Source organism: Leptonychotes weddellii, chromosome 8, assembly GCF_054177405.1.
Source record: "Leptonychotes weddellii isolate Sample4059 chromosome 8, ASM5417740v2, whole genome shotgun sequence".
Classification (NCBI taxonomy): Eukaryota; Metazoa; Chordata; class Mammalia; order Carnivora; family Phocidae; genus Leptonychotes; species Leptonychotes weddellii.
In genome coordinates, this window is record NC_138376.1 from 55473796 (window position 1) to 55498615 (window position 24820).

A 24820-nucleotide genomic window follows, 5' to 3' on the forward strand; every position below is an offset into this window, starting at 1 on the left:
TGTCATGTACTTTTTAACTAGCTTACATAAAATTAATGTGAGACCACGCTATCGTAGAAAATTAGTGTATTTGGAACGAGAAGGCGTTTTTTAAAACTTAGCAAACTTTGAGCCATTGTATAGACGTTGAAAGAACACTGGGTTGGCCTGTTGTGAAGCTGCATGAAATACAAAACAAAAAGGATAACTCCTCTTACACGGATACAATCCGTTTTTTCCGCTGAAGAAACTTTGTGAGGGCGTTACTGTTCCTTGTGCTGAGACTATGGTGCAAGGAGCTGCGTCGGGATACCAGTTTTTACCTTCTTGTACCTTTGGACGCTGCAGGACTCCCCACGCAAGAAACTACCAGTGTCCCGAAATTGTGGAAGCTGTTCGCTCGTTTCTCCGTGTCTGGGAAAACGCTGAAAAGAGGGGGGAAAATTTAATTGTGGGGCAAGAAATGGGACAGCAAATCTGGGCTCTTAATTCTTACTGTCTCAGGTCGAGCGGGGTACTTTCCTTGATTGGAGTGGGTAGGCAGAGCAATTACTGTAGATAGGCTGTGTATCTTGTATCAGTTTTGCCTAAATAATGTCACATTACAAATATCTTTATTCTCTGTGCCCACCAAGTGTGTATAAATATAAACATATTTACCCTGTACTAAAATCTTTCCACCTTTTTACAAACTCTTCTGGTTATTCCATTGTGATTTCAAATAGACAGTGGATGATATATGGGTTCAGCATAGGTGAAATGTGTGGATAAAAATTAGTAATATCAAAATTATTCCTTCTCATCTTTTGGGTTAGATCCACCAAGTTATCTGTCCCCAGTTCAGATTCTCTTCCTCACCAAGGTTTTTAAATAGCCAATTCATCTCTCTCTTCCCTAGATAAGGACTGAAAGGATCTGGCTTAATCTCCCCTCTGTATTATGCACTGTGATCAAATCCTTGAGGACAGTTACCAAGTGCTAATAGCTGGAGCATACAAATTTTTAAAAAGTAGATTTCTAGAATTTGAACTTATTAAAGTTTTATGTGCTGTCTTACCATTTTCTCCATCTAGATTGTAAACTTCTCAAGAACAGAGATTACTTTTTTACCAATTTCCTAGTACTGCTTAAAGGGCTAAAGGTTAGCCAGCAGATGAATTAATGATATATTGGGTAATAGATCTACATATTGGATGAAGGACACTTATGGCTCTGTCCAACAAGAACCAAAGATTCACATAAATTAGATCCTAAAATAGGTGCAGATCCCTATTTGCAGTCACTTATTACAATTTCCCCCTTTTTACTTGATCATTCCATCAGCATAAACATATTCCCATATTAAACAAACATTTAAGTTACCATCCCATTTCTCTTCAAAATAAAACACAGATCTCTTTATACTTGTCTTCTCTTACTCTCCTAATCTTTTTTAAAATCCCATTTTGGGCAGGCTTTTGGTGCTTTTCCTAGGATCCCCAATGGCCTTTACATTGTTAAATAAACTGTCAATCTCAATTTTCATCTTTTCCATCTATCAGCAACATTTAACATAATTGATCACTCCTTCACAATATACTTTGTTTTAATTTGGAAATAAGCCATAAATGCCATTCAGTATAACATATATATGTATAGTTTCAAACACAGTCTTAAGGAGCTTCCTCTGTACACTACTCTTTTGATGGTTCTCCATTTCAGCAATGTTTTTAGTTTCCTGAAACCTCATCCTCTCAATCTCTAAATTAGAGTACCGCCTTTTTTTTTTTTAACATTCAACCCTTTTGTGATTTCATCCAATGCCATGAAATACCATTTGTGTGCTGACAACTCTCCAGTCTGACCTTTTCCTTTAACCCGACATCTCCACTTAGATGTCTAATGGACATCTCAAACTTATGACCCAAACTGAATTCTACTCTCCCTTTATTTCCAAGGCTTCTCCTCTGCAATCTTCTTCAAGCCCAAACTCTGTTTTCCATCATACTCTATAAACTAACCCATTAGAAAAGTCTGTTGAATACATACACCTTCAAAATAAAATCTGACTCTGACCGCTTCTCATGACTGCTACCCACCACTCCAGGCCAACCCACCATCTCTTGCTTGCATGACTGCAAAAGCCTTTTTAACTGGCTTCCCTACTTGTACTTTTACACTCAAGTCTATTTTCCACAGAGGGATGATCCTTTTAAAGATTTAAGTTAGATAATGACTGTTTTTACAACTGTTTTCTTCACTGCTGTACTTGCAGCATCTGGAATAGTAACTGGCACATAGAAAATGCTCAGTAATTATTGGTTAAATGAATAGTATGTCGCATGAAATAACTTACTGAGAATAAACACTCAAAAAATCTTGGATATTCATTGTACTACTTTCAAACATTTTTCAGTCCCAGGATTCCTCACTCATCATCTCCTTGCTCTTATTCTGTAAATTGTGATTATCCTGACAGAAAAATATACCTGAAATTTGCCTGGGTGCCTATCAAACTTTATTAGATCTTCTCAAGCACACCTGAAATTTGTTTCTAGATTTGTAAATTTATCCTCTGTAGCAGAATAGTTATTTTCAAAAGTTTCCTCTCCAAAACATCAGTTTGAGGTTCGTTTGTAATACTGGAAAATTATCATTAGATTACTAGACATGATTAGAAAGTATATCCAGAGGGTTTTTGAACATTGTAACAGGACTGGCAGTACACTATTTAGGTATATGGAAAATGAGAGGTAGGTAATGGTTAATTTAAGCCTTGTCAGTAAGATGTGTGAAAATACTTAGCAAAAATAATCACAATTACTGATGCAAAGTTACCAAATCAGTTATTCAATCTTTCCCTTTAAAAAAACAAACAAGATTACAATCCTTACTTTGATCCTGCCTATAGCATCTATAAATAAAAAGAGGAAAGCCAGAATAGAGATTTGTGTGATTGGGATGTGGATTTTAATTCTGAAACCATGCTTAATCCACTTCCAGTTTTTTTTTTTAAGATTTTATTTATTTTTTGACAGAGAGACAGTGAGAGAGGGAACACAAGCGGGGGAGTGGGAGAGGGAGAAGCAGGCTTCCTGCGGAGCAGGGAGCCGATGGGAGGCTCGATCCCAGGACCCTGGGATCACAACCTGAGCCGAAGGCAGACGCTTAACCACTGAGCCAACCAGGCGCCCCAATCCACTTCCAGTTTTATAAAAACAATATAGTAGAATAGCTTCATGTGAAGTTTAATGTACAAAAACTGCTAGCTGGGCGCCTGGGTGGCTCAGTTGGTTAAGCGACTGCCTTCGGCTCAGGTCATGATCCTGGAGTCCCGGGATCGAGTCCCGCATCGGGCTCCCTGCTCGGCAGGGAGTCTGCTTCTCCCTCTGACCCTCCTCCCTCTCATTCTCTGTCTCAAATAAATAAATAAAATCTTTAAAAAAAAAACAAAAACTGCTAGCTACAGAAAAGATAGCACTTCAAAATAATTCCTTATTTTCTTTATTACAGTTAGGAATCAAGAAACACTTGGTTATCTCTTAATTGCTGTATTCATTATTAAATAATTTTATCTAATTGCAAGCCTCAGTCTTTTCATCATTTAAGTTGAGGACTGGCTTTGGATTAATTATCTCTAGCTCTAAAATCCTTGTGTATGAAAAATAATATATAAAATATATTATTGAGTTCACGCTTTGTTGAACAATAATTTATTGGCTACCTAATATGATTCTAACACTTTGCAATATGTTCAGGGAAAAACTTTTAAAATTCCAAACCTTCTGGAGCATATAATCTAATTAGGAAGGTAATAACACATAATAGTAAGTTATGATGTGGATGGATACAAATGAGTCTTAGGTAACTGGTTTAGCAAAAGTTGCTCATGGGAAATTCAAGGAAGATAGCAGTCATTAGGAAAGTTTTGAAAAGACTAAATTTCAGCAGAGTCTTGTAGAATTAGAATAAATGAAGTAGTGAGTTTTAGCAGGGTCCAACAGCATAAATGGAGTAGAGATTAAAAGACATTCTAGACTTAAAGCAAGAACATGACTAATAACCTAGATTTAGAATCAAGCATGATCAACTGCAGGAACTTTAAAACAGATGGCTAGGTGTAGTGAAAAGAAAAAACTGTAGTTAAATAACTTGAAGTCAGACAGATCCTGAATCTGTCACTTAATAGTGATTATGACTGAAGGCAAGTTTCATAATCTATACTTCAGTTTATCTGTAAAATGGGTAATAGTATCTATCATCATTGGATGGCTGTGAAGATTAAATGACATAATTCAATAAACGTTAACTTTTTAAAGATTTTATTTGAGAGAGAGAGAGAGAAAGAGTGCACACATGTTCGGGGGCAGGGAGAGGGACAAGCAAGACTCCACATGGAGACCACCACCTGAGCCGAAATCAAGAGTCCACCACTTAACCTACTGAGCCACTCAGGCGTCCCTATAAATGTTAACATTTATTATGGAAGAAAAAATTGGGTAAAGAGATCAACAAAATCCAGGCAGAAGGTATAGCATAGACAGAGGCTAAGAAGAGGAGGTGAACAGATGTCTTAGGGAACTGCAAATACTATGGTTGGCAGACAGACAAATGAGGGGGTGAGGGAACAGTGGAAGAAGGCAGGGGTGAGATTTTAATAATGATTTTAAATTTTATCCTGAAGGTGAATGAGGGCCATTTAAATTTATGGGGGGACGCCTGGGTGGCTCAGTCAGTTGAGCGTCTGCCTTCAGCTCAGGTGATAATCCCAGGGTCCTGGGATCGAGTTCCGCATCAGGCTCCTTGCTCAGCAGGGAGCCTGCTTCTCCCTCTGCCTGCCGCTCCCCCTGCTTGTGCTCTCTCTCTCTCTCTGGCTCATAAATAAAATCTTTAAAAAATAAAAACATAAAAGTTTATGGGGTGAATTGTCCAAGTCAGAACTATTTCAAGATCATTCTGGTAGTAGTGAAAGGCTAGATTGAACATAAACTACAAAGGTCTGAAAGCCCATTAGAAGGCTCTAATAATAATACAAGGAAGAAAGAAAATCTGAAATAACATAGTAGCAAGGAGATGTAGATAAGGGGGTGGATTAAAGAGCCAACTATGAGGAAGTGCCTTCAAAAATCAAAGTAGCTGAAGAAGCTGAAGAAGACAACAAGGTTCCTGACTTAACTGGTAAGGTGGTTGATCATACCATTCACTCTATCAAGGACTATAAGAGAAACTAAGGCTAGTATGAAAGGATTCCTGTTTTGGCCCTCTTAAGCTTGAGAAATCCAAAGACAATCCAAGAAGAGATCCATTCGGAACAATCTAGAGCTCAGAAGAGATGTCAAGGCACAAGAAAAGATAAATCAGTGTAAAGATGGTGGTAGTAGAAGTGACTAGGAACTTTATGATTGCTCAGGGAGTATATGTAAAGGGAGAAAAGGGCCTGGAATATAACCTCAAAGAATTCCCAACATTTTATGTGGTGAGCATAACCAAGGAATATATAAGGGAGACTAATGACAGATAAGTAGGAAGAAAATCAGGAGAGTTATTCACAAAGCCACAGGCTAAGAATGAAGAGGGAAGGAAGATGCCAACTATCAAACGGAGCAAAAAGTTCAAGGCTGAGTTTATTTCCCATGACAAAAAGGAGTGGGAATTGTTCATTGTCATTTTTCTATACTTTCTGCTAAATGTTCGTCATCTATCACTTCCCTTATGCCTCAAAACAAAAATCTGTCAAGTAGGTATTAAAATTCCCATTTTACTGACAGGAAATGGCAAATGATTTAGGAGATTAAATAATGTGAAGGTAGTTTTTTTAATATAGATAAGAGCCAGGTCAGCTTGTTTCTAAAACCTATACTCTTTCTACTGCATTTTTCAGGCACAGATGATAGAAAACAGAGTACAGTGCAATTGTGAGGTGAAACCTTAGCTAAAGCTGAAGATGACAACAATGTATAAATTACTCTTTTACAAGCTTTGTTGTAAAGAGGAAAGACAACACATTCCAGGGATTACTTTAGACCACTAATTCAACTGCAATTTAACATGTATTGTTAAAGCTATTTTTTCCTGTATTTCTGGTCCTTGAGCAAAGTAGCATTCAAATCTTTTTTTTTTTAAGATTTTATTTATTTATTTGACAGAGAGAGACACAGCGAGAGAAGGAACACAAGCAGGGGGAGTGGGAGAGGGAGAAGCAGGCTTCCCCGCGGAGCAGGGAGCCCGATGCGGGGCTCGATCCCAGGACCCTGGGATCATGACCCAAACCAAAGGCAGACGCCCAACGACTGAGCCATCCAGGTGCCCCAGTAGCATTCAAATCTTGACAGTGAAAGTGATGTACAGTGAGTTCAATCTTCTTCAACATTATCCTGGATAAAAAAACTTGTCACACACCAACAGACAAGCTCCTGTTAATATCACTGACAGTACATAACAAATCTATTTTTAAGATCTTTAAAAATGTTATAGAAGTACCAAAAAGTAATTCAAGGAGTTTTCTGGTTTAAAAAAAGTGGGTTGGCTCCAAGAATTTATCTATTCTCCCTTTCACCCCAATAAAATGAAAAAGAAACTGAAAAAGTAGGAGGTATTGATAGGCATCATTACCTTAGATGAATCTCAAAGGCATGCTAAATGAAAGAAGCCAGTTTCAAAAGGTTACATTTGGTATAATTCCATTTATGACATTCTAGAAGACGAACTATGGGGGTGGGAAAGAGATCAGCGGTTGCCAGGGTTTATGGATGGGGAAATGGGGAGTACAAAGGAGTAGGATAAGGGAGTTTTGGGGGGGCTGATGGTACTGATCTGTATCCTATGATGGTTAATCTATACATTAAGTTAAAATGCACAGAAATACACATGACAAGAAAAAAGTAAAGTTTACTGTGTGATCATCTAAAACAATTTTTAAAGACATGGGCCCAAAATGATAGAGTTGGGGGGGGGAAGAAAAGTGATTTCTGCAGATTTCTAGAAAACAGCAAATGCGATATGACTGAGCAGGACAGAGGGGCTCTAAGGGGGACACCAGTGAGAAGCATGCTCATTGGTCCACAGCCCCGGAGAAGCTCAGACTTGGACATAAAAGTTACAGCAAGAAGGAATAGGCCTGAAAATGACTAGCTGAAAATTATATACAACAGAATGGTCAGATCCAAAGACCTCCGTCCTATCCCTCAGCCAAACAAAGACAATCTCTCACCTCCATCACTGTCTCCACTTTTATCTGGAGAGAGTAATGGAAGACAACCAGGTAGAAGGGATATGCAGAGGGACGGGTATACAGAAATATGCATAAAGTAGAAAACAGAAGGTGAGGTGGAGGACAAGGCAGAAGCAGTTAAAGGCAGGAGAAAAGCAGACCCTCCTTGACCCCTTCCTACTGCAGAAGACCAGAGAATTCCCTAGAGAAACTGAACAGCCCCAAGAAAAGGCCTTCAGTCAAATCACTGGCTTTGTGACAATCATTCTCTAATGCAGTACTTCTCAAAATTTGGTCCACCTACAGTTGTTGACCTGCCAACTCTTTATTACTTGTCTAACTTTTTTATCATGAACAGGAACAAATAATTCGCTGAGTGGCATTTTTGAGTAGCACTGTACTAGTGAAGCTTATCACTTGTCAAGCACTGGCCACAAAAAGCTTTCAATTAGTTTTTTGGGGGGCCATTCATATATGACAGATTGTCAAGACTAGCCAGAAATACAAAGAAAGTCACCTACATGAACAAGAGAAAAAAACCTAAAATTTAAAATAGCAACAACAAAAATCGATGCTAATAGAGGAAAGAAAAGCATATATGTCCCCAGAAAAATATTTTATCTGTGAACTAAGATGACTATATTTCAGAAACAGAATAGAAATAAAAGAAGGCTTAGAAATTAGAATACTTTTTAAAATATACAAAAAATTCAACAGAAGATAATGCTGGAAGATCAAAATGAAGAAATCTTCTAGAAAGCACAAACACAATAGTGTCTAAACAACTGGAGAAAAAGAGAAGAAAATTAAGCATCAGTCTAGGAGGTCCAAGATCTGATTAGGACAGAATCCAATTTCTCAAAAGTAACAGTGAAACCTAGAAGAGGGTGGAGCAATAGCTTCAAAATCCTGAGGGAAAATTAGTTTATTTGTATGGGTAGTCAAACTATCAATGAAATTGTGAGAACGGAATAAAGGCATTTTAGACATGTAAGGACTCAGAAAACTGGCCTCTCATATACCACCTCTTGGGAAGCTTTAAGTGCTTTAGGAAGTGCTCCAGCAAACTAGAGAATAAACCAGGAAACAGATCCAACACAGAAGGGTGACAAGAGGAGGTCATGGGATAATGGCTGTGTAACTGGCCGAGAGAACGACAGTACAGATGGGCCTAGAAGGACAAATACAGAATAGACCACCCTAGTAAAAACAGGGAATCAGATTATCTGATATTTGGGGACAAAAACCCTTCAAAACTATTGATGAGAACATGATGGACCTGAAAGAGAAACTGAAGAAAGTTTAAGATAGGTTTCCAGAAAGTTATGTGTTAAAAATGAGGCAATTACTAATTCTAGGCAAAATAAAATGATGAAAAATGTAATCATGATGCATTGCTTTGTTCTATAGTCATAATTAAACAATAGCTACTGTATTTACTAAATATAACTATAATAACATAATGGGAGAAAAGGAGGTAGGTAACACAAAGAGCTAAATCCTCAGGTAACACTATCAAGAAGATAATAATGCCTAAAACTGTTAAATCAAGCAATAGTAGAATAGTCATATTATTTTATTATTTAGATATACTAAAACAAATACCAAAAGAAACTTTCGACTAAAAGTAATTATCTCTGAAAGTTAAAGTTGGGACAGGGAGGGACGCCTGGGTGGCTCAGTCAGTTGAGTGTCTGCCTTCGGCTCGGGTCATGATCCCAGGGTCCTGGGATCCAGCCCCACCATCGGGCTCCTTGCTTGATGGGGAGCCTGCTTCTCCCTCTGCCTTCCACTCCATCTACTTGTGTGCTCGTGCTCTCTCTCTCTCTGACAAATGGATATGTAAAATCTTAAAAAAAAAAAGTTGGGACAGGGAGATTGTTTTTTAAGTGTGTATACTCGTTACTTTGATAAGATGTAAATTTATATATTTATGAATAGATAAAAGCAAATAAGGTCACCATGGTCTGATTTGATTTTAGACGTATTTATTTTGAAATTTCAAATGACATAGGGGAAATATGATTTATATTTATTAAATGGGGCATGGGCTAAAGAAAAAAAAAAGCTCTAAAACACTTGACTAGATCATCCAAACTCTACAACAAACATTTATGCATCAAATGTCTTCTTGGAACAGCACTTCCTTACTCCCTCCACCTTCCCCTCAAAATAACCGTGTTCACAAAGAACAAAACTTTTTCATCTTAACCAACAAAGGACCATACAATAATTCTAAGGCAGTGTTTCCATGAAGATAGGAGGTGAGCAGGCTCACCAGCATTGATTAACCCTACAGTCAGCGGTTCCTCTTTCCTGGTCTGGTTTTTCATTTCCTGTATGCCCTGCCCTCCTCATTATTTTCATTATCCTTGCTTCTCTACCAGTTCTTCCTTTTCTATTTATCAGACATCTCCTTGATCTAATACCAAATTTAGCCCATCAGCCTATAATTCAGGTGACAATCTGACCACCTCCTGGTAAGAGATGTTTCTCAGTAATACAGACAAATCTTGCAGTTAATGCTGTCAAAGTGATTAACACATACACATATTGGCAATCAAATCTAGACATGGAAATGTTAAAACCTGGGACTTATTGACCTTGAGCTAAAATTTAGTGTTCAACATTAGCAAAAACACTGGGCATTATTATTTTAGCAAGACACTTGAACACAGCAAAATTAATTTTGTTCATTTTTATTAATACAGAACATACTAGCAGAACATTATCTTTAAATATAATCAAGGTTACAAATAAACTGTTACTAACTAATAAACAAAAATATTCACTTGACTCTCCTCTTGAGTAATTCTCCATTAGGTAGTAGTTATTTTTCCCATTTTATTTTTACTGCCTTATGATTTCAATGAAATTTCTTAGCTTTTACTTATTAAATAATTCCTTCAATTGGGAAACTTCATATATCAAAATACTTCCTGTAAGTCAATGCATTCTTCAATGCCTTCTACTTAACCTAAATGCAATAAAATGCAATATGATTCTCTGAAAGTTGAATATGACATCAATATTTCCAAAAGATGAGCATAAAACCCATAAGAAAGAAATGTTTTCCTCCCCCCACCATGCTTCACATAGGCCATCTGAATGTTCCACATTCTTCATAATTAGTAACAGGAATCCCTCAGAGCTCAAATGGCAGGAGATCGGAAGGGAATTAGGCCATCAATGAACTTGTAAAATAGATAAAACTCCAAATATATTTTAAGATTCTGTCTTCACCACAGATGAGAAAGTGTTGGAAAGGTTTTCAATTTTTCTTTAGCGGGACCTTTGGTCGCCTAATCAGAAAAAGAGATTCAGGATGGCAGTCCTCCTTAAACAACATAAACTCAACCTGGAAAGACTGGCAAAAACCTTTCCCCCCAATGATGTATCCCAGAAAATAAACTGCCATGTGCAAGAGGGTTAATTATCAGAATAAATAACAATATTCTGAAGGACTGACAAAACAAAGAATATTTTTAGACAAAGAATACCCTAGGCACTCAGAAACTTCAGGATAATCATACAGTAAGTACCTCATGCAAGTAATATTCTACCAGTTAAAAGTCATTATAAACTATAAGTTCTTTTAACTGAATTTCATATTATACAAAACTTACGAAGTGTGGCACATTTCTATTAACCATTACATTATTTTTGTTTTTTTTTTTAAAAAACATATATTAATCAAAACTGATACATTACCCATACATTTTGATTTAAAATATAACTGAAGGAAGTCATTACAAACTCTGAATAAAAAGCTATTCTTCTATACAAACATATGAGTTATTTTAGTAAAAAAAAAAAAGGCAATTTCAATGCAATTAAGCCATCTCTGATTAAGACATACATTTTCATGCATGTGAAAAAATAAGTTTACATTCAAGAATAAGTTCCATAGCAAACAAATTACAGCATTTATTCAATAAGGAATATTAAAATAATTCCAGTTAATAGAAAATAAAATAAATTCAACCATATATATATTATAATTTATCATGTGCATACTGTAAAATCTCCAGAATTTAATTAGGAAATTTAAAGAATTTATTTTTAAAGTATGTTTTAGGAAAAACCAACCAAAATAATTGGTACCTTAAGTAAAGAGAATGTACATACACATCCACATTTGACCTATATACAAAAACTGAATGAATATAGAAGAAATGAAGGTTACTGTTTTCTAAAATTTCCACAATATAACATTAGTACTTAAATCAAAACTTACCTGCAAAATAAAAACAGCTTGAGGTATTTCCAATGCTGAAGCAAATTTCTGAATGTTAAATACCACAGCATGAAAACAGTCTCCTTTGAACATTTATATCTGGTTTATAGTTGAGGCAGAAGATGAAGGTCTGCCAAGTTTTCCCATCTCACCTATATTCTTGTATCCCTTATGAAGTATAAGCTTCAAGGGAAATGATCACATGTAAAAACATATCAAGTGAGCTGGGGTTCCTGACTGCAACATCTTAACCAAATGGAAAAAGGAATTTTAAATTCTCCCACCTGAGACCCACCTGACCTCTTCAGACATGACCATTATTTCCTACGCTAGACAAGAATAAGTATGTCCTTGTCCATTGAAATCAAAGCTAAACTTGACAAAGAACTGTACTGGATAAATTGAATACATGAACCACCTCAACAAAGATGGTACTTTAAGCCTTTACACATGACACATGAAAATGATGAAGTGTTTTATTTAATTTGGTCTTTCTTCATCGTTTTATAACTCTGAATCCTGCAAGGTTAGCAAGTCATTATATTCATACATCTTGTAATCCCTTTCTTCACAACAGGCACACATATACAGCATCATATGTCAATAAAATATTATCAACACAGCATAAACATTTAAGCAGTAGATGCATTTCACAGGAAAGAGGCTCTATGCATCATATGGCCTGACCCAACAAAAAGCAAACAGTAGAATGCCATTTCAGCAGTTACAGTGTTGATATGATCAATGTAGTTAATTTGTTTCATACCCGTCATATATTTCCATAAGATATCCATAAAGAAGCAAAGGACAAAAACTGCTTTTTTAAAAAAAAAGTTATGTGCCAACTTCAAAAATGACATACTAACCAGACATCGGCATTCGAAAGCTAGGTTGAACAGGACTGGCCTTGATGCACATGCAGTAAATTTGTTTTCAGAATATAAAATTAAATGGTAATGTCAGCAGTATTACTACTGTTTCTATATTTATGATTAATTACTAGCAGTACAACTCCCAGAAGAAAGGAGATGGATCCAATAGCGATGTAAGCAATCCCCAAAAATGGATTTTTTCCTCCCATCCATGAAATAGTGCTCAAGATCATCCGTTTTCGTCCATCAAAAGAATGTACAGGGTAATCTGAAGAGTGTATAGGAAGACTTTTCCATGTCTAGTCAATTTTTAAAATACAACTTAAAAATCTGGCATTTAATTGCTTGTAATTCACTGGTATAATTCTATAACAACAGGCACCTTACTCACATTTTCTGAATCACAAAATAACTATATAATTATTACCTTGAAGCACTGATTTAGCAAGTTAAACATTAGTAGTAAAAACAATACAGTTTACAAGTAAAAACAACCAAATTCAAACTAAGGGTTATATGGTTTGTCAGGTACTTTTACTCTCATTACACAGTAGGGGCAAAAGGCCACAAAGAAATGTAATGTGAAACAAGTATTTCAGATGAACAGCAATAAAACCCATAAAGGAAGAGGAGATTGACAAACCAGAAGAAAAAGGAAGAATGAAGAGACTGGAGGTCTCTGTGAGCTCAAAGAGCATGACGAGAGAGTAATTATGAGAATATGAGAGGACTCTGAGCACAAGGTCAAAGAGTATGATAGTGAAGTTTTAACTTGCTGATTTGGAGCAACAACAAAACTCATGGTGTGATACAGAGCTGATGGCTGAAACAGAGTAGAAGTGAAGGGTGGAGTGTTAAAGAGATTAAAGAAATGGGACACCATTATACTGGATAAACTATCTACATGGACCAATTCTAAGATTTTGGCAAGAATTAGGGCAGAGAAGACAGAACTAAATCCCTACATGAAAGGTTTACAACCTTTTCAAAAGCATCTTCTGAATCAAGTTTAGGCCCCATCTGTTCCTCTAGCTTCTGCAATTTTTCATCCCCACAGATGGACCCTATTACTCCAAACAGCAGGCTCTGACAGTTTCTTAAATCATTCCTAACCTGAAGCAGGAATGACTACAATAAGAGTTCTAACTAATAAAACACTCTGGGGGACAAAGTATCAAATCACCCATCTAGCCTCTCTCTGTATCCCAACCCCCCCAAATGGGCTTCTGTCTTAATTCTAATATCTAGGTTCCCACCTTATATGTAATTTTTGTAACTACCCTTGATGCTTTGCAGACCAAAATCCCGGTCTCATCAATCTTTGAGAGCCTACATTCCTCCTGACAGTTCTCTTCTCAATGCCTGGGATGCAAATAGTCTGTTAACTAAGACAAAGTACTGAGTACTCCAAAGACTTCCCTTTATTATACTCTCAGGCTTGTATATGCCCTTATACCTTACTAGATCTTTTGGATGCTAACTGTGATAGCGTTGCCTTCTACTTTGGCAATAGCCTCAGGATAATGTTCTATCTATCAGGACTTCAACTGGATCTGTCTGTGTAAAACTGCTCCCATGTGGGCCTAGGTTCCAAAACTTGGCTATTTTTAGCCTGTCACCATCAGGTCTTATTCAGTTGCATACTCGGGTGCAAAATCAAGAGATTAAGATCCAAAAAGACATTTCTTTTGAAATTAGGTCTATTAATTTAACCATTTGCTAATGCATTATAAAACTGAAACTATACATTTATGGCTAATTTGGATTATGAAAACTCAAAAATGCAAAGATCATTAGCAAACATTCAAATGCTAATATTTGAGAAACTTTTCATTCATGATATATGTAAGCAGTGGGCTACAGATTAAAAAATATAAGGACTGTGTTTAGAATAAAAGGTAGTGTCCAATATTTCCAGCTAAGGAAGACTTTGTATCCAGGCCAATGTGGCTTGGTCTGACTACTTGAGTAAAGTAGCTAGGGATACAGCCCGTAACAGTTTCAGTGGCTGACAGTAAAGTCATGGCCTTTGGAGGCAATAGCTTGATTATGAACCTCAACTCTTCTACTTATTACCTGTACAACCTTGGGTAAGTTACTTAAATGCTCTATGTTCCTGTATTCTTATCTATGACATGGAGATGATACCCATCTCATAATGCTTCAATTAAATAAAACAATGCACGGACAGTACTTAGTACAATGTTAATATATAATTAGAATGAAATAAATGATATTAATAAGCACTGAAAAGTACACCTGAATTATTAATGTGGAATAATACAGCTAATGATAAAAATGTTTTGGTACTATGAACGGAACAATAGTTATAAACAATTACGTTGATATGAACTAACATCCACTGATTTTTAATATCTAAAAATATATATTAAAACAGCCCACTACCACCAATGCTTATTTAGCATCAACTTATGCTCACCAGCCTTTGAATTAAGCTCAATTACCTCCATTGTAGAAATATTTAGCTTAATAATAAACCGAAAACCAGCATCTTAAATAATGTTACCAAATAATATGCTTGAATCCTAGTACAAAGTATATCAAAATTTAAGACTTCTGGAAGATAAAAATGAAAAGATACTTTCTCATATATACACACATACTCTTATAAAAATGCAGAGATCAAAACTAAAACAGAGTTATCATCTCACATAACTGAGATAAGGCTGAACTACACTCCTTTCAAATTCTGTGAATCTGTGCACATGGCGAAAAAAGGATACTGTACGTGATATTCAAATAGTATCGTCCAGCTGGTAATGTTGGATGTAAATCACTTTTCCGTTCTATAAGACGATACAACTTACGAAAAGTAGGTAATGCTGCAGTACGCATCCAAACAATAAAATCCTCATTTATGAACCCATTATTATCTGGTTCAGAATCTAGCATGTACACTGGTTTAACCCAGTTTACTGGCTTTGTTGTACCTTAAAAAAAAAAGGGGGTGAGGGGAGGGAACAAAATATTCAATTCTATTAAGAGTTTCACTGAAAATTCACTCAAATAAAACAAAAATATACAATACACAATCTGAGTATTTTTCGTATTTTCAAAGGTATAAATATATTCTAAGAAAGTCTTAAAATCTAGAAACAAACCAATTCCTCATGTAACAAAAAATCAAAAAGATTTGATGACTACCTCCATTAGGAAAATACTAAAAGTATGCCCTTGAGTATATACCAAAAAGCAGCACTGTGAAACTGAGGCACAGAATCAAAAATAAATTTTAATTTATAACTATAATAAAAAATTGGGTCTGTTCAAAACAAATTTGCCTGCAGTTTTATTTATTTTTTATTTATTTATTTATTTATTTTTTAAAGATTTTATTTATTTGACAGAGAGAGCACATGCAGAGGGAGAGAGAGGGAGAAGCAGGCTCCCTGCTGAGCAAGGAGCCTGATGTGGGACTTGATCCCAGGACCCCGGGATCATGACCCGGACCAAAGGCAGCCGCTTAACCGACTGAGCCACCCAGGCATCCCTTGCCTGCAGTTTTAAAAGATAATGGCTGAGAGGCGCCTGGGTGGCTCAGTCGGTTAAGCGGCTGCCTTCGGCTCAGGTCATGATCCCAGGGTCCTGGGATCGAGCCCCACATCGGGCTCCCTGCTCTGCGGAGAGCCTGCTTCTCCCTCTCCCTCTGCCTGCCACTCTGCCTACTTGTGCCCTCTCTCTATCTCTGTCAAATAAATAAAATCTTTAAAAAAAAAAAAAAGACAATGGCTGAAATGCTTATAAGAAAATACTAGAAAAATTCAAGATTAGAAGTACATATACATTTCCTTTAGAATTTCAGTACATTAGAACATACAACATATTTTACCTAAATCGGTATGAAGTTAAGAAAAGTTGTTTTTTAAAAAAGCATAAACATTTTTAAGATTCTAAAGATAGAAAATTTTAGGTACTTCATTAAAACTCCTAGCTTATATCACGTTTTAAAGAAATATTAGTAAATTTTACCTTTGAATCGTTCTTTTAGACTTTCTCCTCCAGGGGGATTCCGGAATTTCACATTTTTATCTGTCCACCAAGCAATACCTTTCTTTTTCAAAGGAATAGGTGTAGGATAAGATTCATTGCCAACAAGAAACAATTCTAATGTATCTAAATAGAAAGAAGAAGAAACTGTAAAATACTGAAGATCCATAGCACCTACTGTACTCTATGAGAAATAAGGATCTGGTATCTGCCCCCAAAAGTGTCTGTAACAGAGTAGGCAGGCATATAATGTACATTTGCTCTTGATTTACTTATACGTGAATTATCTATGGTAACTTTATCATCCTAGATGGACTTCTCTTTCCTCAATACAGTTAGAGATCACTTCTCCTACATGGCTAACTGATACGTAATAAGGTCAAATGTTTTAATATTAACCCAAATAAAATAATTTGCAGGGTAAATCTGCTTCTCCTCCTTTCCTTTAAAAAACACATTCTTAAATAGTTTCTGGCTTATGCATTTCTCTATCTGTACTGTCCAATATGGTAGCCACTAGCTACATGGCTACAGAGCCACTGAAATTATGGCTGGTCTAAATGAATATGTTTTGTAAGTATATATTTCAGAAATAAAAAACTCAATACAAAAAAAACATACAAAATATCTTACTCATAAATTTTATATACTGAATATCATTTATAGATAAAAAGGTAGTATTTGGATTCAATAAAATATATTATTAAAATTAATTTCACTTGCTTTTGTTTTTAATGTGACTATTAGAAAATGTTAACATACATACATGTCTCACATTGATGATTTACATTATATGAATATCAGACAGTGCTGCTTTAAATGATCAACTATAGCTTCTTTGTATTGGTATAAACATTCAGAGTTGGTGGAACAGGCAGCCTGGCTTTTATTTTATAATATATGAAATATGAAGGCTAGCAGAATGTCTCTGCTTTTTCTTCCCAGAGAGAGATTCATTCTTAAAATACAAGAATTCTCAAAAAAAAGTCACAAAACATTATAACATCCCATTAAATAATTAATTGATATATTTATTTTAAAGTTGCTCCGGGCACCTGAGTGGCTCAGTCAGGTAAGCATCCGACTCCTGGTTTTGTCTCAGGTCATGATCTCATGGGTCGTGAGATGGAGCCCCGTGTGGAGTTGGGCTCTGCGCTAAGCATGGAGTCTGCCTGAAGATTCTCTCCCTCTGCCCCTCCCCCCACTTGCATATGCGCACATACTTGCGTGCACTCTCTCTCAAATAAATAAATCTTTAAAAATAAAAAAAGTTCAATTTTTCAACTTCATTCATGTTTATTAGACTATCAATATCAATAAATTATACAAATTTTCCAATTTATATATGTTTATAATCTGTATCTTTGTTTCCATCTGTATCATACCATTAAACATGCTGTTGGCAATAGCTCCACAAGGAGCAATTGGTTTGTCTTCATTTCTTCGATAAGGCTCACATTCCTTACTGGGATTCTAATGTTTAGAAGGAAAAGAAGAGAAAAATTATCACATAGGCCTCTGGGAGACCTATAAGCTACCCATAATTACTGATTAAAAATTCAATCCCTGTATGTGTCTCACTTGCAGTGCATACAGAATAAGTCTGTATTGTAAAGACTATAACACCACATTTAAATACTCAAATTATTTCTTAACATCACCATATTACCTTTTTATGTAACCCTTCCTTGCAAATATTTTGTCATATAGGCATATATCAAATTGACTTTTTAAAAATTTTCTATCAACACAAAAATCATATCACGAAGAGTTTTCTGCTCAAGAAAAATTAAGAAGCAGTCTATTGTCAATCCAGTTGTGACATAATAAAAGGAATCTTCAACTGAAAGTAGACTGGAGGCTCTAGTTCCACCTATGTACTATGTAACTTTGGGCAAGTCTCTTGATTTACCCGGGCTTCCCTTAGAAAATGAACATGTTCAACTAGATAATCTCAAATTGTGTAATTCTGGGTTAATCCCATGGTCCCATGTCAAAGGAAAGAAGGAGGGAGGGTGAGGTTTTAAATATAAATAAACTCTCAGGAGGGCAAATATATTCTAGCCACTGAATTCTTCAGGAAGTTTTACAAGAAAGGAAAATATTATTTATTACCTATGCACCAGAGATCCTGAAGTAAGCAATGCTAGATATTTTTCAGTAACTGGTTTAGGAACGCCATTTACTGAGTACCTAATAAACCATGTATCCTGCAAGGTGCTAGACACAGAAAAAATAAATAAAGTAAGCAGCTCACAGTGTAATAGAGGAAATAGATCCATATACAACAATTATATGAAAATAAGACCCATGATGAAGGTGTCTATATTCATCCAACACGTATTTATTAAATGCCTTCCATGTGCTAAGCACTGGCAAGGTGCTTGGTATATGGTGATTAAAATGCTCCTTGCCTTCATGAGCTTACAGTATAATCGGGAAAACAGAAGACAAATAAGTAAATATATAATTACAAATTGCAGTAGGTGTATGAAAGTGGTATGCCAAGTAATTAATGGGGGATGGCAAAATAAATTACTTGAGAATCTATGATAAGGAAAACTTTGTTCTGGAGGTGGTATCACATAAGTTAAGACCTAAAAAAGAATAGGAGACAAGCATGTGACAAGCAGGCAGAAGAGGGTTTTAAGCAGAGAGAATAATACACGTCACTGAGAAAGAACTTGTTATTTATGAGAAGGTAAAATTGGAATGTAGTTAGAGTATGGGAACAAGCAGAATGACATATGGTAACACTGGAGAATTATGCATAGTTCAGATCATCCTGAGATTTTACTTCAAATGCTAGGAGACCACTGAAAGATTATTTAAGTGGTATTTACATTTTTTAAAAGATCACTATAGGGGTGCCTGGGTGGCTCAGTTGGTTGAGCATCTGCCTTTAGCTCAGGTCATGACCCCAGGGTCCTGGGATTGGGTCCTGGGACTGAGCCCGTCATTGGGCTCTCTGCTTAGCAGGAAACCTGCTTCTCCCTCTCCCTCTGCCCCTCCTCCAGCTTGTACTCTCTCTTGCTCACTCACTCTGTCTCTCAAATAAATAAATTAAATTAAATTAAATTAAATTAAATTAAAATAAAAGATCACTATAGCAACTATGTAGAAAATGGCCTGAGAGTAGGGCCAGGGCAGATAATGTGGAGAGAGTTGGGAATGCATGATGTGGGGAGAGTTTGTTAAGCTAGGTGAGAAGTGACTTGGGATAGGGTATGAATGAACTAAATATGTAGAGAAGTTATTTTGTATCCAAGGGCACTATAGAAGATAGTAGGCCTCCAGGTGAGAGGACCTCCAGGGCAAGACTTAAACCAGCATCCTCGGCAAATAAAATGTAAATGCCAAAAGGGCAGACTACTTGGTCCCAGAAATGGTTAGGGAGAAGCATACATCACCCAAGGCAGCCAAGCCAAAGGTCCGTTAAAGGTAAGAGCTGGAAACAATGAAGTAGAATGGAGTGGTAGGTTGATAGCAGATTGTGAAAGACCTTACTCACAATGTTTTAAGTTAACTTAGACTTCAATCTGTCCATTCTTAAAATCTTTAAAATTTTGAGAGCCACCTGGTCTTTTTTTTTTTTTTTTTTAAAGATTTTATTTATTTAACAGAGAGAGACATAGCGAGAGCAGGAACACAAGCAAGGGAAGTGGGAGAGGGAGAAGCAGGCTTCCCGCAGAGCCGGAAACCCGATGTGGGACTCGATCCCAGGACCCTGGGATCATGACCTGAGCCGAAGGCAGACGCTTAACGACTGAGCCACCCAGGCGCCCGAAAGCCACCTGGTCTTAAAATCGTGTATTTTGGTCTAGCTCAGGAATCAATAAATAACAGACTACAGGCCAAATCCAGCCCACCACCTGTTTTTATAACTAAAATTTTACTGGAACAGTACACCCATTCATGATAAGTACTGTCTACTGGTTACTTTCATTCTACAGTGGCAGAGGGGAGTAGCTGTGTCAGAGACCATATGACCTGCAAAACCAAAGATATTTACTATCTGGGCTTTACAGAAACAAATTCATCAATTTCTAGTCTAGGCTAAAAGCTTTTTGCTTGCAACCTGTAGGAAAAGACTCAATCTCAGCTTCTTTTGCTCTTAGCAAAGAGAGGGTGTATCTAAATAAAAGAACTGTAAAACAACTCTAAACACGCCCAATCTATAATCCCACTCAACAAATTCAGAAAGATCTAAGAACTTGGTGTGTCTCACAGAACATCACCTTCTCTGGATTTGAGTCCTAAAACCTCACATGGTATTGCAAAATATTGCAGACCTGACCAGAATCTTTAAATAGACTTGTTACTTCTTGAGATCCCGAATATTAGGAACTAGCAATAAAACCAGTAAAGATAACACAGAGCATAGATAACACATGCTTACCAGGAGCATTCTGGTCACAATATAGTCCTAAATTGCATTTAAGAGATTCACTGTTTCTAGAAATCCTAAGTAGCTCTGGAACTCTTGAAGGTTTGCTGCATTGGCAGCAATAACATAAAATACTTGAGCACCAACCATTACTATGAAAAGTTGAATAATAGTCAGGAAACTAAGATCCTCTAACCCAAACCAGGCTGGGCATCACAAGGGAAGCTTGTTTTGGGGCACCTGGGTGGCTCAGTCAGTTAAGCATCTACCTTCAGCTCAGGTCATAATCCCGGGGCCCTGGGATCGAGCCCCACATCAGGCTCCCTGCTCAGCGGGGAGCCTGCTTCTCCCTCTCCCTCTCCCTCTCCCTCTCCCTCAGCTTGTGCTCTCTTGCTCAATCTCTCAAGCTCTCTCTCTCAAATAAATAAAATCTTGAAGAAAAAAAAAAAAAAGAAGGGAGTCTGCTTCTCCCTCTACCTCTGATGCTTCCCCTGCTTGTGCTCTCTTGCTCTGTCAAATAAAAAAATAAAATCTTTAAAAAATAATAAAAAAATAAAAACCCTCACTAAACAAACTACAAATAACAAGTAACACTTTAATTTCCTCCTAACATTATTAAATTTAACATTTCTAACTAAGCTATTACCACATATTCTTATTTATATCTACCACATTTTCATATTCCCATCATTTTACTTACAAGTAAAGCACTAGAATCTCCATTTAGCTGACTATCATCTCGAGATTTCACATAACGACGATGGTTTTGATAGAAATTAGACAGTCCATAATACATAAACACATTGCCCTAGAGAAAGAGAAGGAAAACAATTTTCATATGAAACTACTGTGTATAAACTTGTTTCATGCATACATAAAAGCTATGTCATTTGGACTTTACTAGTTTAGAATTTGTGATAACTAAAAACAAGTCCTGGAGTGAATCCTACCAATTCTTAACAACCTAAAACACTACAAATTGTAAATAAGGTTAAAGAAGGTATGTTACAAAAATTCAAGAATAAACTTTGAAATATCCTTAAAGACTTCAAAGAAGTACTATTTACGGGGCACCTGGGTGGCTCAGTCGTTAGGCGTCTGCCTTCGGCTCAGGTCATGATCCCAGGGTCCTGGGATCGAGCCCCACATCGGGCTCCCTGCTCGGCAGGAGGCCTGCTTCTCCCTCTCCCACTCCCTCTGCTTGTGTTCCCTCTCTTGCTGTGTCTCTCTCTGTCAAATAAATAAAATCTTTAAAAAAAAAAAAAAAAAGTACTATTTGCATGAAAAAAAAAGCCCTCAAGGTATCTATTAGCCTATTCTACTTTCAACTTCAAATTTTCTCCAATTCAGATTGGTCTCCACCCAGTCAACTTTTCAAAGGGATAATGGTCAATCTTTCATTTACTGCCCAAGTAAATTCTGAACTTGAACTGAGACATAATACATTTCTCAACAAGATACTATTTAATATTAGTAATTAATAAATTAATAATTAGTAAAGTATCTAAGATAATGAATCAATATATAACAACCAAGAAAAATACTTCAATATAGTTGGAGGAGCCAATTTGGAATGACTTGGGAAAGAAGGGTGACCTACATACACTACAATTATTTAGAAGGCACCGCAAAACCATCTTGAATGACTTAAGGTTTTAAGAGGTACCAAAAACATTAAGCTATTCTCTCCTTTCTGGTTGCTACCTCTATAGTCTATAATCAAAAATAACTCAATAAAAAAAAAATAACATTTTAAGTAGGCTTTATTTGATTTGCTATTTTCACATACACAATTACTTATTTAAAATTTGATTTTCAAAGGTCAAATTATGCAAACTTTCCCATTCCATATAAAGAAAATGTTTACATAAAAACTACTTTTGGTTATCAAAAATATCACAGAAACAAAGAATATGCTTAAAAAAAGATCATCTCAATTAAGAAGCAGTACAGTAAATTCAACTGATAAACTGAAAAAGAAATCCTTTCAATGAATACTGAGACAAAATAACTTTGAAAAGGCTGTTAGTCCAGTGCACAGTTTGGACTTGTGAAGGAACACAGAGCCCATAAAAGAATGGGCTTTTCAGAAAGAGAAGTTCTGAAATAGATGTTTTTGGATGGGGAAGGAAACTACTGAAGCTTTCTAATCATTACAAGTCTGTTTTATCTCAATTCTGCCTGTTCAGACAAAAGCAGAACTTAATGCATCCATCTTTACAGTTTTCTTCATCACAGTGAAAAAATCTGAATTTTTATGTTTTTAACTTATATGTTATGTCTGCTGAAACAAGGTAGAGTAAATTCCTGTCTTCTCCCAAATGTATTTTCACGTTTTTTAAGATAGTGTTATTGTCCTTTATTTCAGTGCAAGAGCATCTACAACCACTAGATGGCAACCACATACCAGGGACTACAAAAGTCTACCGGACCTTTAAGAAAATTTTAAGTGTAGAAAAATCTAAAAAGTTGACAAATATTAAAGTAGTTTTGCTTCCTGAAGAATAAAACAATTTTTAAGCTCAATTTTTAGGTAAATGAAAGCACAAACTGGTCTTGTCATGCCTATTCTGAACCTTTATGTACTTCAGCATCTGCTCAATTTCCAGTAAGTTATGAATGCAAAAGATACACAACTACACACACACACACAGAGTAGTGTTCTAATTGCTTATCAAGACATAAAAGATCAATAAGGTTTCACTATGTGTTTGCATTTATGGTAATTCATATCTAACAGAAAAATAATACAATTAAATAATGAATGACTTAGTAAATTTCCAAAGTAAACTTACTTTAGTACTAAAAGTAAGCAAACTTATTTGATATAAATGATACATTGATTTGTACAGTAATAAAATTTTCCAGTGAAAAGATAAAATGTTTTAAATGTAGTTTATAAAGTACTAAACTATTTAAATAGATACATGTATTTAATTACCAGACAGCATAATGCAATAGTCCAACAAAACAATCTTCCTCAAAAGGATACGGACTTCTCTACAAAAATGAAATAAGTAGTAAAAAAATTTTAATAAAATATCAATATTTTTAAAAGCAGGGCTTTTCTAACACATTGGGAATACAGACCTCAAATGACTGTTCCAGTGTGAAGTTAATGGTACAAATACAAGGTGTCGCATTTGGAGACAAACATTTATTGCAGGGACTAGAAGGATCTGTTCCGGTATAATCAATCTGTAAGAGAAAAATGTAAGTAAGCACTTCCTTGGAGAAAGTGGATACACTGTGAAATAACTTGCTATTAGAAGAAAAAAATGAGTCCAATGAAGCAACGCACAGCCCAGAAAAAAAGTTTTTAAGGTAATTTATTTTGACAACCTAAGGTAATAAAAACTGAAAAGGGTCCTATGTTATCCTACTAGCTCATCTTTCCAAGTAAATTCCTCTCTCCTTTTTACCAGGAGCAATATATTTATGCATAAAATCAGATATAAAATTCTAACTGCATGATGTATTAAGATTTAAATAGCTATATAAAGTCTAGATAATTAAAATACCAAGTTGATACAGAGATCAGTAAATCAGTTTTGCTCTTAAATCTTCCAATCTTTAATACTTTTCAGTCACCTCAGCTTTCCATGGTACATTTTCATATTAAAAAAAAAAAAAAAACTAGTAGGTATCTCAAGAGCTACCATTTTCTTAAAAACCTGGTGTTGTAAAATAAAGAATTTGTCTTGTCTTTGTCCTGGTTTCCTGTCAGGGAGCTTCTAAAACCCTTGGAATTTCTCCAATGACAGGAGTGTTTGTTTTTTATAAGCCCCTTGATTCACACACTAGAGTTTCTGCTAGAGACTGCCCAGGATAGGGGCTCGTCACCAGAAAGACTGTATGTGATTAGGGACTTTGGCCCAGCCCAACCTCTGGGGAGAGGGGAAAGGCTGGAAATTTAGTTCAATCATATAGAGACCAATGTTCGATCAATCATGCCTGTGTCATGAAATGTCAAAAAAAACTCTGGAAACAGAAGCACAGGGGTGCTTCCTGGTTGGTTAACCCACTGATGTGGCAGGAGAGTGATGTGCCCTGATTCTATAGGGAGAGGGCACAAGATTCTATACTCAGGACCCTCCCAGACCTCAACTTAACGTGTGGTCTTCATTTAGCTAGTCCTAATTTATGTT

At 36.1% G+C, this 24820-nt stretch overlaps 1 protein-coding gene across 1 annotated transcript in view; it reads right to left on the reverse strand.

The window, feature by feature from the left end:
- Positions 1 to 9851: 9851 nt before the first annotated feature.
- CDC50A (cell division cycle 50 P4-ATPase accessory subunit A) overlaps positions 9852 to 24820 on the reverse strand; it is a 32953-nt gene continuing 17984 nt past the window's right edge. Inside the window, exons 2-7 of the mRNA XM_006729783.3 lie at positions 23763 to 23870; positions 21373 to 21480; positions 17671 to 17758; positions 16268 to 16411; positions 15022 to 15228; positions 9852 to 12545 (exon numbers count right to left, since the gene is read on the reverse strand). Coding sequence (XP_006729846.2) covers positions 12352 to 12545; positions 15022 to 15228; positions 16268 to 16411; positions 17671 to 17758; positions 21373 to 21480; positions 23763 to 23870 — 849 coding nt within the window. The 3' untranslated portion in view covers positions 9852 to 12351. The remainder of the gene's footprint in view (positions 12546 to 15021; positions 15229 to 16267; positions 16412 to 17670; positions 17759 to 21372; positions 21481 to 23762; positions 23871 to 24820) is intronic.